The sequence below is a fragment of the Cucurbita moschata genome, unplaced genomic scaffold (assembly GCF_002738365.1).
Source record: "Cucurbita moschata cultivar Rifu unplaced genomic scaffold, Cmos_1.0 Cmo_Scf00005, whole genome shotgun sequence".
Taxonomy (NCBI): Eukaryota; Viridiplantae; Streptophyta; class Magnoliopsida; order Cucurbitales; family Cucurbitaceae; genus Cucurbita; species Cucurbita moschata.
This window is the reverse complement of record NW_019268521.1, coordinates 3,159,117-3,175,312: the sequence shown is the minus strand read 5'-3', so window position 1 is coordinate 3,175,312 and position 16,196 is coordinate 3,159,117. Positions and strand designations below refer to the sequence as shown.

Below are 16,196 nucleotides of genomic sequence, written 5' to 3'. Positions count from 1 at the left end.
AGAGGACACTATCTGCTAGCGGTGGGGTTAGACCGTTACAATGTAAGTCTTGTCTAGAGATGTCCATGGGGTTGTGAAAAGTATGTCTCGTCTAGAGATGTCCACGGGAGAAGAGATGAAAGGTATCGGTCTTGTCTAGAAATGTCTTCGAGGCTGAGAAAGGTATAGGTCTCGTCTAGAGATGTACACGGGAGAAGAAGAGATGAAAGATATAGGTCTTATCTAGAGATGTCCACGAGGTTGTGAAAGGTATATATCTCGTCTAGAGATGTCCACAGGGTTGTGGATGGGGAAGGCTTCCGATCTCTATCTCTATCATTTATTTCAATATTTATTCCTATGAAAATTTTAATTAATTTTTGTAGGGTTTGGGTTTTCCTCTCCACGAGGTTGTGAAAGATATAGATCTCGTCTAGAGAAGATGTCCACGGGGTTGTGGAAGAGGAAGGCTTCCTATCTCTATCTCTATCATTTATTTCAATCCTTATTCCTATGAAAACTTTTAATTAATTTTGTAGGGATTGAGATTCGGTTCGAGATTTTTTTTTTTTTTTTACATTTATTGTCAACCATAATCATAATTCTTTTTTAAAAAAAAAAATTCTAAATAAATAATTTTAATTATAATGGTTTGAGGAAATTATAATAAAAAAAACTACTTTGAATAAATGAACGCCTCTAATACTATTTTATTCTCCAGGCTCGTGCTTCTAGCGCATATCTTAAGATGGTGGTTAAACAAACACCTTTGAATAGTTATATCTTATAATTAAATGATTAATACTATTTTAGAACATTTATTATTTTTAAGTATAAAATTAAAGTGTGGTTGTTTTTCTAATGGAAATTCAAAATATTATATTACAAACTTATTTAAATTCATAATTTCTTTGTTTTTATTTAAAATATTTTTGAAATTATTAAATCCTTGTCTCTAGAACAAATACGAAAGATCGGATATTAAAATATATGAATATTCAAATTCCTTTTCAATTAATTATGTTCTTGGAATTATTTTACAACAATCAATAAGTATATCATTACCTGGCTGTCACCGAGCTTCCAGCTTATTAGAATAATGATATGAACAATGAGCATCCACTCGAGAGCGGCGGTTCCAAAAGACATCATCGATGCCTTTCGACCCTTTTCTGTGCTTTATCCATCCGCTGAGCAGTAACCCATTTGCCAATTTGCGACCCCTTCAATGGTAACTATCTCTCTCTTTCCCTCTCTTTTTTCCCTTTTGGATTCACCCTTTAATGGGGTTTTGAGCTCTTTCTGTATTGTAACCTTGATTAAAGTGTTCATGGGGTTTTCTTTTCAGCCCACGAATCTATAAAGGCCTGCGTGTCTTTATTGCCTTTTGTTCTTCTTGTTCTTCTTGTTCTTCAGGATTGTGAAGAACTGGATGGTTTCTGGGTCTCTGGCTTGTGGGTATGTGCTAATTGTTCTCGTTCTGGTTCGTTGTTTATGATAGATTCATAGTGTTTTTATGATTGTTGTTGAATAGGTGTTGGAATCTGATTATGGAGATGTTCTTATCTGGGTCTTGATTTGGTTGATTTTGGAGTGTGTTCTGAAATTTGTTTGTGGTGTTCTTCTGTAATTTTTCGTTTTGGCATGCGTTTTGGAGCTTTTGTTGTTGAAAATTGTGTGCAATTCTGTGATGGCTTGAAATGCTATGTAATGGAAGCTTAGCTTGGTGCTTATGACGCGCTACAGAACCTCCACCGTGTTGGGGGACCAAGTAGCTAGCGGCATAGGAGCCGACTCAGTGTCAGCAGCTTTGTGCCGCACTGGAGTAATCCAATACCACTTCTCTGTTCATTTCCAATACTCCTCCTCGTTTTGAGACATTTTCACTTTGGAGTGGTTTATCCGTGGACACCCGTAGGGGCTCTACTGTCGCTTGCTTTCATGTACACGTCTTACCTCTTCCCTACAACCCATGACATACTCGGCTTTCTATCCATGCTTCCTCCAATACTGGAATAGGGTCATTCCTTTACTTTAAGCTTAGGCTGGCCTTAGTGAAAAAATCCGGCATCGCCAAACGAGTGGCGGATTTTCACTCATGTGAATGAAAAATGTGACCCGATTCCTTTGATCGGTCATTTTTTGGGCAGTATGTTCAGTCAAAGTGAGAGAAGTGAGTCGTGAAGGAGTGACACGTCGGTTGGGGAGGAGAATGAAACATTTTTTATAAGGGTGTGAAAATCTTTCCCTAGTAGACGTGTTTTAAAACCATGAGGCTGACAACGATGCGTAATGGGCAAAAACGGATAAGTCTACTAGCGGTGGGCTTGGGCTGTTACAAATAGTATTAGAGCTAGACACCGAGTTGTATGCTAGTGAGGACGCTGGGCTCCCAAAGGGGGTGGATTATGAGATTTCACATCGGTTGGAGAGGGGAATAAAACTATAACAGTCCAAGTCCACCACTAACAGATATTATCTGCTTTTGTCCATTAAGTATCGCCGTCAGCCTCACAATTTTAAAACGTGTCTACTAGGGAGAGATTTCCACACTCTTATAAGAAATGTTTCGTTTCCCTCTCCAACCGACGTGGGATCTCAAAGAAACATTCCTTATAAGAGGGTGGAAACTCTCCCTAGTAGACACGTTTTAAAACTGTGAGGCTGACGACGATGCATGAAGGGCCAAAACGGACAATATCTGTTAACGGTGGGCTTCGGCCGTTACAATCAATTTCCTTTTTGTATATGGATTGAAGCTTCATTGATCTATGACTCCATGAACTCCTCGTCTGATATTCATCGTTTGTCTTCTTTCGGGAAATCGAGTTGTCTTTTGGATAAAACACGAGTAATCGTGGTTGATACCGATTGTTTTCTGTTACGATCATTGCAGGCTTATAGCTTAATCGTTTCCTGCAGATCCGACGTGATTTCATAAGCGATAAACCGAGAGGCAATACCGAAGTACACTCGATATTTCACAACTAAAGCTGATGTTAGTAACTAAGCAATGCAGCTATATCATCATCCGTTCTCTTTGAACAGCCAGAAGGTGAGACTCGCCTTGGAAGAGCAAGGCATCGATTACACGTCGTTTCATGTCAATCCTATCACGGCGAAGAACATGGACGCCTCGTTCTTCAAGATGAACTCAAATGCAAAACTTCCCGTCTTTCAAAACGGTTCCCATGTCATTTTCGACACCATCGAGATAATTCAGTACGTCTTGCTTCTTAATCCTTTGTTCTTACCTTTTTATCGTACAATTTTCATATGCTTCATTCGATTGTATCGACACTCTTGGGAGTAGTTTTGTTTCTTAAAGCTAAATTTATTTGTCCTTTATGAAGTCGAAAACTCGGTTGTATAGCTCTAATGTACTGATATCGAACTCTGTTCAGATATATAGAAAGAATTGCCATTGTCTCCTCGGGGATCGATGACGTAATGCCGAGTAGTCGAGAAGTTGTTGAATGGATGCATAAGATACAAGAATGGAATCCAAAATTTTTCACTCTTGCCCACATTCCTGAGAAGTACCGTCTCGCTGTTACCAAATTTAGAAGGCGGGTAGTGATCGCTCGGATGGCCGAAACTCCCGAAATGGCTGCTGCTTACCATCATAAGCTCCGAGAAGCATACGAGACCGAAGACAAATTGAAAAACAAAACCGTTATCAAACAAAGCACGGAACATCTAGTTGCACTTCTTGATGAAATCGAGTCGAAACTAGGCCAAACGTCTTACTTGGTAGGGGAAGAGTTTACCATGGCCGACGCCGTGTTCATACCTGTGCTGGCTCGGCTCGTTCTGTTGAAGCTGGCCGACGAGTACATCGGTAGCAGACCGAACATTGCAGAGTATTGGATGTTGGTGCAGCAGAGACCAAGCTACAAGAAGGTGATTGGGAAGTACTTCAATGGATGGAGAAAGCATAAAACACTTCTGAAAACTTGGTGTTTTGTTCATATCAGAACCTTGCTGAGGAGATATTGATGAGAAAAGACTAAAAAGTCACGAAAATGTTTATATTTTGTACATTTGAGGGAGGGATTATAGGGGTAAAATGGTAAAAGTGCATGTATTTATTGCCTTTTTTTTTCTTTTACCTCCCTGTTTGTTATGTTTCATTAAGTGTGTTGTGTGTTTGTTTCATTTTGAATTTTGATTTGGATTTCTTAATAAAATGGTATAAAACAAGTGGAATGATATTACATTAATGAAAATTACCTTTTTGCCCTTTTCGATCGTTCGGGTATGGTGAGTTTCTCCCAACAGCATAAGGTTGACTTTCAGAAACTGTGTTGGTAGGACTTTTATCGACAAATTTATAACTTCTCTATCGTTCGGGTTGAGAGAGTTTTCTCAACGGCTCTAGGTCAACATTCATGTTAACCCCACAAAACTATCGGAAAAATTTATCTGAAAATTTAAAACTTCTCTCGATACTTTCAATATTACAATTTTTTTCAAAAAAAAAAAAATCATTTTCTTTCATTCGGGTTGAGAGAGTTTCTCCCACACTCTAGGTCAACGCTCGTGCCCCACGCAAAAACAGTGTCAGCCAAACGTTTTTCGACAATTTAAAAACGTCTCCCCGTCAATTTCTCGTGCCACCCGAAGTCAAAATTCTTGTAGTTTTATAGATTTTTGTTATCTTCCCTACATAAATCATTCTGAATAATTGTGAATTTCGATTTAATTATTTTTTCAAACAAAATACACTAAGAATGTTGAGCATAATATATAATAATAATAATAATCATATGCTTGTTCAGATCATAACATAAAATTTAACCCAAAGTTTTACATATAATTAAAATCCAAGACTTCATAAAGAGTTTAGACTCCAAAAGCATATAATATATAATAACATATGATATTTATATGATATATATATGATATAAAACATGATTAATTGTTCCTTTCTTGTAGGTTTGGCTGAATGGGCTGCACTCTGAACGCAAAGGGCATTTGAGAATTGAAATCTCTCATCCTTTGATTATATCCATTATCCATTTCTCTCACACTATCTCCCATTGCTACCATCTCCTTTTGGTACTGCACTTTTAACACCATCCAATCAAACAATTATTCAAAAAATTAGAAATAAATCCGTTTATTTAATGTAACGACCCGTATTCTAAATTCAAAAAGATTCGGCACCTGATGGTCCCGACATTCTCTTGCATCTCTCTCAACAGGGTTACGTTACTTACTTTACCCTGATTCCAAATCCTTATCTGAATCTCGAACGTGGGTCTTTAGAATTTCCGTCACTATCCTTTTTAACCCGTGTTTGCAAATTTTTAACCTAAATTTTATAACTAAAACCCTTTTATGGCTGAAATTTCGTATGAAAACTTTTGGAAAGGAATTAAAAATAATAAAGGGTTAAAATGGTCATTTTTTAAAAGCACAAAAACGAGAGATGTTTTGTAAGTATAACGACTAAAATGAACTAAAATTTAAAGTATAAACCCTACCGTACTTAAAATCATAATATTATTAAATGTTTTTAAATTTTTATACCTAATTAGTTAAAAAAAAATTAAATTTTAAAGAATTTAAATAAAAAATTTGAAAATCTTTATAATTTATAATTTTTAAAATATAATTTTGAAATATTAAATAGCTTTAAAAAATAAAATATAATTTAATTTAATCAAATGGGAATATTAGAAATTAAATAAATAAATTTACCAGCTCATAATTGAGGCGCTTGTTTTCTTCTTCCATCATTCTTTCCTATAAAACATTCAAACAAGAATATTAATATTATTTATACATCACAAAATATTAATATCTAAATACATTTAATTTAATTTAATTTAATTTTTAATAATAATTTTGTAAGAAATAATTCAAATATTTCTTTATATGAAACCTAGTTTTTTAAATTAAATATTTTTTTTATTTTAATATGTATTTTATAAGCAAAAATGATAATTTGTGTTTTTATTTATATAATTATAAAATCTCTAAAGCAAATTTAAGTAACAAATAAAACCTTAATATTTTAAAAATCATAAAAGAATATCAAAATAAAAGAAAAATAAAAGAATATATATATATATACGTACATTTGTCCTCATCATCTTCATGAGCTCCGACTGTATAATTACCAAACAGGAAAAAAAAAATTAAATTAATAATCAAATTAAAAAAAATAAAAAAATAAAAAAATAAAAAATAAAAAATAGAAAAACCTGCTTCTCACGAACACCAGTAAGGCCATTTTCAAGGGCTTCTTCAAGAGCCATTAGCTCCTTGTAGTTCAAAGATGTTATATCTTCTCCTCTCAAACGCCTATTTTTTTTCATACATTATATATTATTATTTATTAAAATTATAATTCTAATAATTAAATAAATAAATAAATAAAATTATATATACCTGAGCTCAATCTGCATGTTGTCATTTTCTTTCTTAACTCTATCCATTTCATTGCTTAAATTCTGTAATTTTTTTCAAACATAAAAAAGAATTAAACATTTTTATTTACATTTACGATGATTTAATACAATACCCGAACAAAGTCACTCGAGGCTCACAATACTTTGTTCGACATTTGAGCATTCTATTGACATGGCTAAGTTTAGAGCATGACTCTGATATCATGTTGAACACGACTCTCCACCATGATATGATATTGTCCACTTTGAGCATAAGCTCTCATGTTACTCTGTTTTGGGCACGAATAGAGATAGTATTTTTTTTATTATAAACCTATGATCATTCCTTAAATTATCGAGTGTGAGACTTTTATTCAACAAACGCAAATTATAATACTAGATCGAACAGAAGAAGACTCAAGATATCTCGATCTATCAGCTTAAGCTTCTGGGTTTGTTCGGGTTTTGAGACAGTAGATCTCTAAGAAACGATGTTTTTTTTTTTTTTTTGTCTTTTGAGCTGAAAAATACTTCTCTTAGTTTCAACTTTCCTTTTCTATGCAATATATTCACATAAATCATGAAGAAAGAAAAGAACCCATTTGTAGATCAGTTCATAGATTTCAAATCCAAGATTTTCTAACATGATTTTGGCAAAATAAAATGAAACCCACCAATGATTTATGAATATAAACAAAACCCATGTTCCAAATTTTCGTCTAGGGTTTGATTTCCCTATCAAAAAGCTTAGATCTTCAAGTTCATGAGGAGAGAGAAAGAAGAGAGAGAGAAAAAAAAAAACCTCATGCTTAGCATCCCACAGCCTCTTCCCCGATTGCTTATGATACTTATCCAAGATATCAATCAACCTTGTCAACAAAAAAAAAACACACAAAAACATAAGATTATTTGATGTAAAATCAAGAAATATGAACAAAAATTCAATGATTTGAGTATGTTTTTGATATCACTTACGGTGTAGAAGGGCTACAATACTCATGCATTTTGCCAGAGCTAGCAAACACCACAAGAGATACTTGAGCATCACAAAGAACAGTGATCTCTTTGGCCTTCTTGATGATACCATTTCTTCTCTTTGAATAGGTCACTTGCCTGTTGCTTGAGTTCTCAATCCTTTTGATTTCAATCTTTCCTCTTCCCATTTGTTCTCTGTTCTTGTGTTCTTGAGCTAAGGAAGTGGGAATGGGAGTGGGAAAAGGTAGGCATTGAAAGAGGGTTTAATAAAAGGGGTATTCTATATTGGGTTTGGAAGCTTAAGAACTTTCTAAATCATACAGAACATGAGTGCTTGTTTATGGGTTTGTGACAACCCCAAGCCAACTGCCAAAATTGTAAGGGATTATTGATTTTTGGGTCATGTTTGTTGGCTTTAATCTTCATTTAATTCCTCTTGTTGCATGTTATTGACCATTGGGTTTCATCTATTTCTTTCACTTTTGTTACTTTTCATCAAGAACTTGCCTAATCCTTTCTTTCAAATCTATTCATTCAAGTTTTGATTATATGGGTTGCTTGTTTTATTGTGTTAGATGTCTTTATTTTCATTCACGGAGATTGGATTGATCTGGACGAGACTCGAGAGGATTGATATGTATGAGATCTCACGTTGGTTTGAGAAGGGAACGAAGTTTTTCTTGTAAGGGTGTGGAAACCTCCTCCTAATAAACGCGTTTAAAAACTGTGAGGCTGATGGTGATACGTAATGGACTAAAGTGGATAATATATGTTAGTGGTGGGCTTGAGCTGTTATAAAGGGTATCAGAGCTAGACACTAAGCGGTGTGCCAGTGAGGACGTTGGGTCCCCAAGAGATGGATTGTAAGATCTCACAACGGTTGGAGAGGGGAACGAAGAATTCTTATAAGGGTTTGGAAACTTCTCCCTAGTAGACATGTTTTAAAATGACGGTGATACGTAATGGGTCAAAGCGGACAATATTTGTTAACAGTGGGTTTGGGTTGTTACAAATGGTATCAGAGCTAGACACTAAGCCATGTGTCAGCGAGGATGTTAGGCCTCTAAGGGGGAGGGATTGTAAGATCCCACATCGATTGGGGAGGGAAACAAAGAATCCTTATAAGGGTGTGGAAACTTCTCCCTAATAGACACGTTTTAAAACTGTAAGGCTGACGACAATAGGTAACAAGTCAAAGCAGACAATATCTACTAACAGTGGGCTTTGGCTGTTACAATATATCCCTATAAGTAACTACACCAATCCTTACATGTTTTGGCCACATATTTTTTTGATGCAATAAAACACGAGATTAGAGATCAACCAATCCTCGATCATAGGGAAAGGCAGCAAACGAGTATCTCATCCATTAAGCTATAGATGCTCGAACTAACAAACTTTTTGTTCTAACAAGGGTTATAATACTTTAACTAATTAAGCTATGCTCGTGACGTCGTCGACCGTGTGAACATACACCTAACCTAGGGTTAGAATTAGGGAAGTATTTGGAAAGAAAGCAAAAGGGTTTAAAGGGGATGCCCTAAAAGGACAGGTGTCAAGCTTGGAGCATAGGATAAGTGATGAGAACAAATCTTAACCATCAAATCAAAGAATCAAAAGGGTTTTTGGGTGAAGAAAGAGATAGGGAAAGAACATGAGCCAAAATGGCAAAGGGGACAAACCATTTTCTAAGTCACTTTGTAACATAAAAAAGAGAAAGAAATAATGAATTGGGTTCTTGAAAGCCCTTCAAACCCTAACCCTAACCCTAACCCTAACCCTAACCCTAACCCATTCTTTTAACCAACAAATCACAATCAATCTAATCAACATTCAAAATGGGTTTAATTTTCTCAATTTCATGGGTTTATTTATCTATTGTTTTTAATTAAAAAAATTTAAAAATTAAAATTAGGGTTTGCTTTAGATACCCTTTTCCCCTGGCATTTTGGTGAAATGAGGCTGCAATTTGTACATTTTGGTAATTTCATTACCTTTTTTAAATTAGGGTTATGCTTATATTCTTGAATTCAGATTTTGGAGATGGAATATAATGGAGAATTTATTGTTTTTCTCGTGCTTTCGAAAAGCCGAGTAGATTATACTCTCGAGACTGACTTTTAGAGTGGCGATTAGTATCTTATCCATTATGTTAGTGCTCGAATTTATATGGCTCGATAATCAGATCAACTCGAACTATTCGAACCCAAACCATAAAGATTGGGTTGGGTTGGATTTTTATAAAAATATAAAATTTGGTTCGGTTCTTGGGTTGACATTTTTTTGGTCGGGTCAACCTAACCAACTCGTAAATAGGGTTAAACCCCAAGTCAACTAGACTTATTTTTTAAAAGATTTAGAATATTTAACCTTTGTAATTGATGTTAGTAATGTGTCGTGTAAATGTTTAATATTTGAATTTTATGAAATTTTAATATTAATGTAACATGTATTGTTGATCGGTAAAAAAATAAATTAAATACTTTTTTTAGAGGACAACTCTATTCTCGTGGCTCCGGTCACCAACCTAATTAATTCGAAATTTTGGGTTGTCTCAAAAGATTTTTCCAATAAACCCGTGATTTTGGTTAAATTATATGTTTGACCTATAAAATTCATATTTTGCATTTGGGTCCTCGACATATTAAAAAATAAAATCTATTAAATATAAAATTAAATTTGGTGTATAATATGATTTTAAATTTTCGATAAGTTAATAAATTAAAAAAAATTAAATAGATCAATAATTTATTAGACATAAATTATAATTTTGATAACTAATTAAATATAAAATAAAAAATTTATAAACTCGTATCTATTAAACCTGAAATCTCATTAGATACCTTTTTAAATTAAATTATTCATTTAACTTAAATCTAAAAATTTATGGATTAAACGTGTAATTTACTGTTTTAATCGTTAGCAGCACTGTTCGCTAAAATTTGCCCTAGTGAACTTGATATTTTTACGATGCATAGCTACTGGAATTCTTCAAGTATACTTATTGTCCGAAAAACTGATCTTGTCAATATTGGTATTGTGAATGTTTGCTGAATCCACCACACCTAAATGGTGTGAAAGTTATCTTATTTATAATCAAATAAATTACAAGGATATGGAAATAGTAATAAATGAAAATAACAATAAATGGAAAGATACCTATAGTAATAAGGCAAATGTTAGATATTTGCCTTATAATAAAATATCAAATATAATATATATGGTAAACTATAATTTATTACTAAATATCCTTAACACCCCACCGCAAGCTAAGCGTCGGATTTAAACGAACGTGAAGCTTGAATCTGAAAAATTCAAAGAGGTTGAAAAACACTTTTCGTGAAGATGTTAACAACCTGGTTCAGAGGAGGCGTAGAGAAACACTTTCTTGGCCATCGAAAACTGCAGAGAGATCGCCGCTCAGCGGCAAATGCTACCTTGGCTTCGGTGAGAATATGTCTAACCCATGAAGAGGGATTGTCGCTTAGCGACGATGCTGACTTGGCTCTGGTGAGAATATGTCTAACCCCAAGAAGTAGAAGGGGAAACCTAGAGCAAGGGCCAAAGACAATGTTGAAGCCGGAAGAGTCGCCACATTGGGCGAATGAGCCAATTTTGGCGAGAAGGGCAGCTGGAAGAGTCGCCACATTGGGGCGAAGGGGCCAATTTTGGCGAGAAGGGCGGCGGCAACTTGGTTGGCGAAGATGCCAGTGCGGCGCCCAGATTCCAAAGGTAAATCTCTGCAGAAGGTCGATGGGGTTATTGAGATTCTGTATATTTTCGAAGAGGGATGCTGATGAAGATCCTAAGATTAGGGTTTTTGTGAAGGATGAATGATGAAGGGAAAAATTGGGAAGAAAATGAAAGAGGCTATGTTTGGAAAAGGTGAGGTTGTATGTACAGAGTATGGCGAAGGATGATTTGGAGGTCAAAAAGGTGGAGCCGAAGAATAATCAATCGACTCTGCATGTGACAGCCATGACGACTGCCCCTGCAACATCAAAGACAACAGTGGTGGTGGAGAAGAACAGTAGAAGATTTCAAAAGCCATTGAAAAGAAAAGATCTAGGTTGCTAAACCAAAATGGCTCTGATAGCATGTGAATGTTTGCTGAATCCACCACACCTTTTTAGGTGTGAAAGTTATCTTATTTATAATCAAATAAATTACAAGGATATGGAAATAGTAATAAATGGAAATAACAATAAATGGAAAGATACCTAGAGTAATAAGGCGAATGTGAGATATTTGCCTTATAATAAAATATCAAATATAATATATATGGTAAACTATAATTTATTATTAAATATCCTTAACAGGTATAAATGATCTTTCTCCCATGTTCGGTTATAGTGACAACTCCCTGAATCTCGAACCACCTAACGTTCCAACCCAATTCCAATAATGCACTTTCTAGGCCGAGAAAGTGAGATTGCTTGAAGTTGATGCTTACAAACAAAAATTTGCACACAAAATACTTTTTGAAGTAATTAAAAAATAAATTCGATCTTAAATTTATGTATTTATTATTTTTGGTTCAATAGTGACCTCACAAGGCCAATTAAAGCAAGGTCGTACTCTTGATAAGTTGGGCTATTGGCGTCATCACTAATTGTTTGTGTTTCAAATTAAACAAAATAAACGAGCCTTTATTAGACTTCATAAATGTGTCTAAAAAATCATAAATTTCATTGTTGAACAGTTTCTCCAACTCCTCACCGAGCGCTAGAAAAGGTGTAATAGCCTAAACCCACTGCTGATATACTTTCCCTTCAGGGACTTTCCCTTGAAGTTTTAAAACGCTCCTGCTAAGGAGAGGTTTCCATACCCTTATAGGAAATGTTTCGTTCCCCCTCTCTAACCGATGTGGGATCTTACAATCCATCCCCTTGGGGGCTAACGTCGCACACCGTTCAGTGTCTGACTCTAGAACCATTTGTAACAGCTCAAACTCATCGCTAGTAGATATTGTCCTCTTTAGACTTTCCCTTTGAGGGCTTCCCCTTGAAGTTTTAAAACGTTTCTGCTAAGGAGAAGTTTCCACGCCCTTATAAGGAATGTTTCGCTCCCCTCTCCAACCGATGTGAGATCTCACAATCCACCCCCTTGGAGACTAGCGTCCTCACTGGCACACCATCCGGTGTCTAGCTCTAATACCATTTGTAACAGTTTAAACTTATCGCTAGCAGATATTGTCATCTTTAGACATTCCTTACAAGGTCTTCCCCTGAATGTTATAAAACGCGTCTATCGTAGAGAGGTTTTCACAAAGGGTCTTGCCTTGTAATCGAAAAATACCATCGCTGAAAGCTATAGACCATTGGACAGTTATGAATGTTTCTTTGCTTCAAATTGCATCAGTTCACAGCAGTTCTAACCCCATATAACACAAGAATTCAAAATTTTCTTACAATGGTTAATCAAAACAGAACCGACAACTGCAGCAAACAGCCAAAAGATGCAACCATTTTTTCTTTTCTAAGCATTACAAATCTATAAAAAGCTAGCTTTCCTAGATTAACGATGACGAAGAACGAAAGCGAGTAGAACGAACCCGAAAGATCAATCATTGCAAGTGTAAGTAACTAGCCGTAACCGAAAACATTACCTATCACGAGGGCATGGAGCAGGAGATCTGTCGAGAACTCGCACGAGAGAAATGTCGTGACGGGTAACCTGGATGTCTCGTTCATGTCAACGCTTAAACTTCAAAACCATAACTTTTGCATGGTTGTTTAAAACCAATTTGAAATGCTGAAGTCCCTTAGCTTTCTAAGATGTCTCTCCATATCTTGTCTAGTTTTCGTCCACTCTTCCTTCTCTATCACCGTGGTCGGATCATCTCGTTCGCTCTATATTGCATCAAAAGTACAGGGGATTAAGAAAAAAACAGAGCAGAGAATGCTACAGAAATCAGGTAGATAAGAAACCGATACCGAATGGATAATCTTGAAAGAGTTCCCATTATCCCGAACGACAAGTAAGTCGCTTCTCCTGTCCCTAGCTCGTCCGCCAGGAACTGTGACCTACATGAGAGCAAAGGGAAGTATTTTAAGCTACTTTAACAGATAGGAAGCAGCCTGAAAACTACTCTTCAACCTCGAGTTTTGAACTTATCGTCGAAACGGTGCAGAACCCAAGAACAAAGAGTCTTACCAAGACTTTAGCCCTGGTGATTGACTTGGTTTTTGAATCGATCACATATATTTCCTCAAAGTCTAGGACGAATTCCGGGTCACCCAACCTTCGGTTTCTGAAGTGCTTCGTCAAGAATACCTACAAAAGAGAAACGAATTGCTCACACTAAAGTCCTTATATCCGTCACATTCCCATCCCTGACAGATAACATAAGGATAATCACGAGCATATAAACTTGACTTTCGTTCGTTACTGTAACCGTCTAAGCCCATTGCTAATAGATATTGTCCACTTTGGGCTTTCCCTTCAGAGCTTCCCTTCAAGGTTTTTAAAACGCGTCTGCTAGGGAGAGGTTTCCACACCCTTATAGAGAATGCTTCGTTCTCCCACGTCTGCTAGGGAGAGATTTCCACACCCTTATAGAGAATGCTTCGTTCTCCCTAGCAAACGCGTTTTCAAAACCTTGAAGGGAAGTCCGGAAGGGAAAGCCTAAAGAGGACAATATCTGTTAGCGGTGGGCTTGGGCTGTTACCGTTACTGAGTCTACGAGCAGCATTTCTCATGTCCTACCGACTACTTCTATTCTAATATTCTATCGGAAACCCCATACTCCGATTTACAAAGAAATGTCAACTAACTGCATTCCTATAATCTTCAATATACATAGCCCTGAGTCAATGAAATAATGAAGTATAGTAGAATTCCATTTGAAATTATCATCATTTTCTCTAGAAATCAAGTAAAGAGTGAACAAATACCGAAGCCCTGAGTGTACCCTTACCTTAAGAACCTCCTTCTCAGACTTGTATAATGGATCTCTAGGTGCATCAATGGGTGGTTCTGTGACATTGTAACATCCATAATCACTCTGAGCGCATCTAATATACTGCAGTTGTGAAGAAAAGCAAGACCATAAACAAATAAAATCAATCCTTATGCATCAAAATATCTTTTTGAAATCCTATTTTGGTACTTCGAACTATGATGTTTGTTCCATAAGACCAGACACTGGACAATGTGCCAACGTGGAGGCTGAATCTCGAAGGGAGGTAGACACGAGATGTGCCAACAAGGACACACGAGACGGCGTGCCAGCAAGGACACTGGGCCCTGAAGGGGAGTGGGTTGGGGGACCCATACCGATTGGAAAAGGGAACGAGTGTCAGCGAGGACACTGGGCTCTGAAAGGGGGTGGATTGTGAGATCCCACATCAGTTGGGGAAGAGAACGAAACATTCTTCATAAGGGTGTAGAAACCACTAGTAGACGCGTTTTAAAAACTTGAGGTGGAAACCACTAGCAGACGCGTTTTAAAAACTTGAGGGAAACCCTAGAAAGGAAAGCCCAAAGAGGACAATATCGCTAGCAGTGAGCTTGAGCCGTTACAAATGATACCAGAGCCAGACACCAGGCAATGTGCCAGCGTGGAGGCTGAGTCCTGAAGGGGGTGGACACGAGGCAGTGTGTCAACAAGGACACACGAGGCGAGGGGTGGACGCAAGGCGGTGTGCCAACAAGAACACTGAACCCCAAAGCGAGGCGAATTGGGGGGTCCCACATCGATTGGAGAAGAAAACGGGTGTCAACGAGGACGATGGTCCCTGAATGGGGTGGATTGTGAGATCCTACATCGGTTTGAGAGGAAAACGAAACATTCTTTATAAAGGGGTGGAAATCACTCCCTAGCAAACGCGTTTTAAAACCTTGAGGAAAATCCCAAAAGGGAAAGCACAAACAAGACAATATCCACCGGCGGTCGGCTCAAGCCGTTACATAAATGATTGTCAGTCAACAAGCTAAATGAACATCCCAAGTTTCTGATGAATAATTTGCTAATCAGTAATGAAACTGGTTCAAATAGTCTTCTAATCCAAAATTCAGGACCAAAATAGACAGTTTACATGTTCTTGATGTATATAAAACACAAAGAATGGTACCTTCTGAGGCATTGGAGCAAGAACTTTGGGGATAGCATAAACATCAGTGTCAGGAGGAGTAACATACATCTACAGCCACAATACACATCAACGAATAATTCTTTCAACTATCATATAAATCTGTGAAAGCAAGAATTGAAATGAACTACGCAAAACGGCCACTAACCTCTCGGAAATCGTACACATCATTGTCAGGATCCGGCGGCTTCCTAATGAAGAAATCACAGTGCAACAAACTAATCTTATGAAACTCCTCCTCGTTTATCCTATAATCCACGATCATCTCCGAATCCCATCCCTGCGTCGATACGAAGCTTTTGCTCTGCACAATCGAGATATTCTCGTCGCCGACGCCTTCAGAACCCGCAGCCGCAGCCGCAGCCGCAGCCGCGGCGGCTAGAGTATCGTACTCGATGTCGAAATCTTTCTTGTTATCGACTTCTTCCATTTCGTCGTCGTACATATCGTAGTCATCGGGGCCGCCACTATCTCCGTCGCCGTCATCGGAGAAGACGCGGAAAGGGTTTCTTCTAGGGACGAAGAGAGGGGATGCAGAGGGAGTAGATTTTCGGTAGAGCAAACTAGGGAGGTGGTGAAGAGAACTTGCGGCGGAAATGGAAGGAGGTCGCAGACGGTGGATTGTGGCCGGCGGCAACGGCGACGAGAGGAGAAAAACGGTGGAGTTCATGGCGGGATTGGAGTTTGTAGATGGATATTGTCGGATGGATAATTTTTTTTTAAAAGGTAGTAAAATAATATTATATATAAT

At 37.0% G+C, this 16,196-nt stretch overlaps 3 protein-coding genes across 11 annotated transcripts; 1 reads left to right on the top strand and 2 right to left on the bottom strand.

Moving 5' to 3' along the window:
- Window positions 1-1,063: 1,063 nt before the first annotated feature.
- LOC111443087 (glutathione S-transferase TCHQD-like) lies at window positions 1,064-4,179 on the top strand. Of its 8 annotated transcripts, none has more exons than XM_023080715.1 (4): window positions 1,064-1,210; window positions 1,396-1,434; window positions 2,900-3,201; window positions 3,384-4,179. In XM_023080715.1, exons 3-4 carry the CDS (start codon window positions 2,993-2,995, stop codon window positions 3,976-3,978), a joined length of 804 nt encoding a protein of 267 aa, XP_022936483.1. In that variant the 5' UTR covers window positions 1,064-1,210; window positions 1,396-1,434; window positions 2,900-2,992; the 3' UTR covers window positions 3,979-4,179. The 8 variants fall into 8 exon arrangements, with proteins under 8 accessions (XP_022936483.1, XP_022936485.1, XP_022936484.1 ...); XM_023080717.1 differs by having other exon boundaries at window positions 1,396-1,437; window positions 2,902-3,201; XM_023080716.1 differs by having other exon boundaries at window positions 1,396-1,437; window positions 2,876-3,201.
- Window positions 4,180-4,754: 575 nt separating this feature from the next.
- Window positions 4,755-7,586, bottom strand: LOC111443089 (floral homeotic protein PMADS 2-like). 2 transcript variants are annotated; one of them, XM_023080721.1, is made up of 7 exons: window positions 7,353-7,586; window positions 7,180-7,246; window positions 6,379-6,440; window positions 6,192-6,291; window positions 6,066-6,095; window positions 5,686-5,730; window positions 4,755-5,048 (listed from the first exon to the last, which is right to left on the bottom strand). In XM_023080721.1, the coding sequence occupies exons 1-7, from the start codon at window positions 7,538-7,540 to the stop codon at window positions 5,025-5,027; spliced, it is 516 nt and encodes a 171-aa protein (XP_022936489.1). In that variant the 5' UTR covers window positions 7,541-7,586; the 3' UTR covers window positions 4,755-5,024. The 2 variants fall into 2 exon arrangements, with proteins under 2 accessions (XP_022936489.1, XP_022936488.1); XM_023080720.1 differs by having other exon boundaries at window positions 4,755-5,043.
- A 5,086-nt stretch (window positions 7,587-12,672) lies between these two features.
- LOC111442572 lies at window positions 12,673-16,156 on the bottom strand. Its single transcript, XM_023079981.1, has 6 exons — window positions 15,594-16,156; window positions 15,428-15,496; window positions 14,272-14,376; window positions 13,509-13,628; window positions 13,289-13,378; window positions 12,673-13,204 (listed from the first exon to the last, which is right to left on the bottom strand). The coding sequence occupies exons 1-6, from the start codon at window positions 16,113-16,115 to the stop codon at window positions 13,088-13,090; spliced, it is 1,023 nt and encodes a 340-aa protein (XP_022935749.1). The 5' UTR covers window positions 16,116-16,156; the 3' UTR covers window positions 12,673-13,087.
- Between the last annotated feature and the right edge of the window lie 40 nt (window positions 16,157-16,196).

Excerpts from the sequence above, each read along its gene's own strand:
- LOC111442572 (XM_023079981.1), bottom strand. The coding sequence starts at position 16,115 with ATGAACTCCACCGTTTTTCTCCTCTCGTCGCCGTTGCCGCCGGCCACA. Across the intron at positions 15,497-15,593 it reads ATGTGTACGATTTCCGAGAG|ATGTATGTTACTCCTCCTGA; the intron begins GTTAGTGGCCGT and ends TTGTGGCTGTAG. Across the intron at positions 14,377-15,427 it reads TTGCTCCAATGCCTCAGAAG|TATATTAGATGCGCTCAGAG; the intron begins GTACCATTCTTT and ends TCACAACTGCAG.
- LOC111443089 (XM_023080720.1), bottom strand. The coding sequence starts at position 7,540 with ATGGGAAGAGGAAAGATTGAAATCAAAAGGATTGAGAACTCAAGCAAC. Across the intron at positions 6,441-7,179 it reads TGTGGGATGCTAAGCATGAG|AATTTAAGCAATGAAATGGA; the intron begins GTTTTTTTTTTT and ends AAAAAATTACAG. Across the intron at positions 6,096-6,191 it reads CTGGTGTTCGTGAGAAGCAG|TCGGAGCTCATGAAGATGAT; the intron begins GTTTTTCTATTT and ends GTAATTATACAG.
- LOC111443087 (XM_023080719.1), top strand. The coding sequence starts at position 2,993 with ATGCAGCTATATCATCATCCGTTCTCTTTGAACAGCCAGAAGGTGAGA. Across the intron at positions 3,202-3,383 it reads GACACCATCGAGATAATTCA|ATATATAGAAAGAATTGCCA; the intron begins GTACGTCTTGCT and ends AACTCTGTTCAG.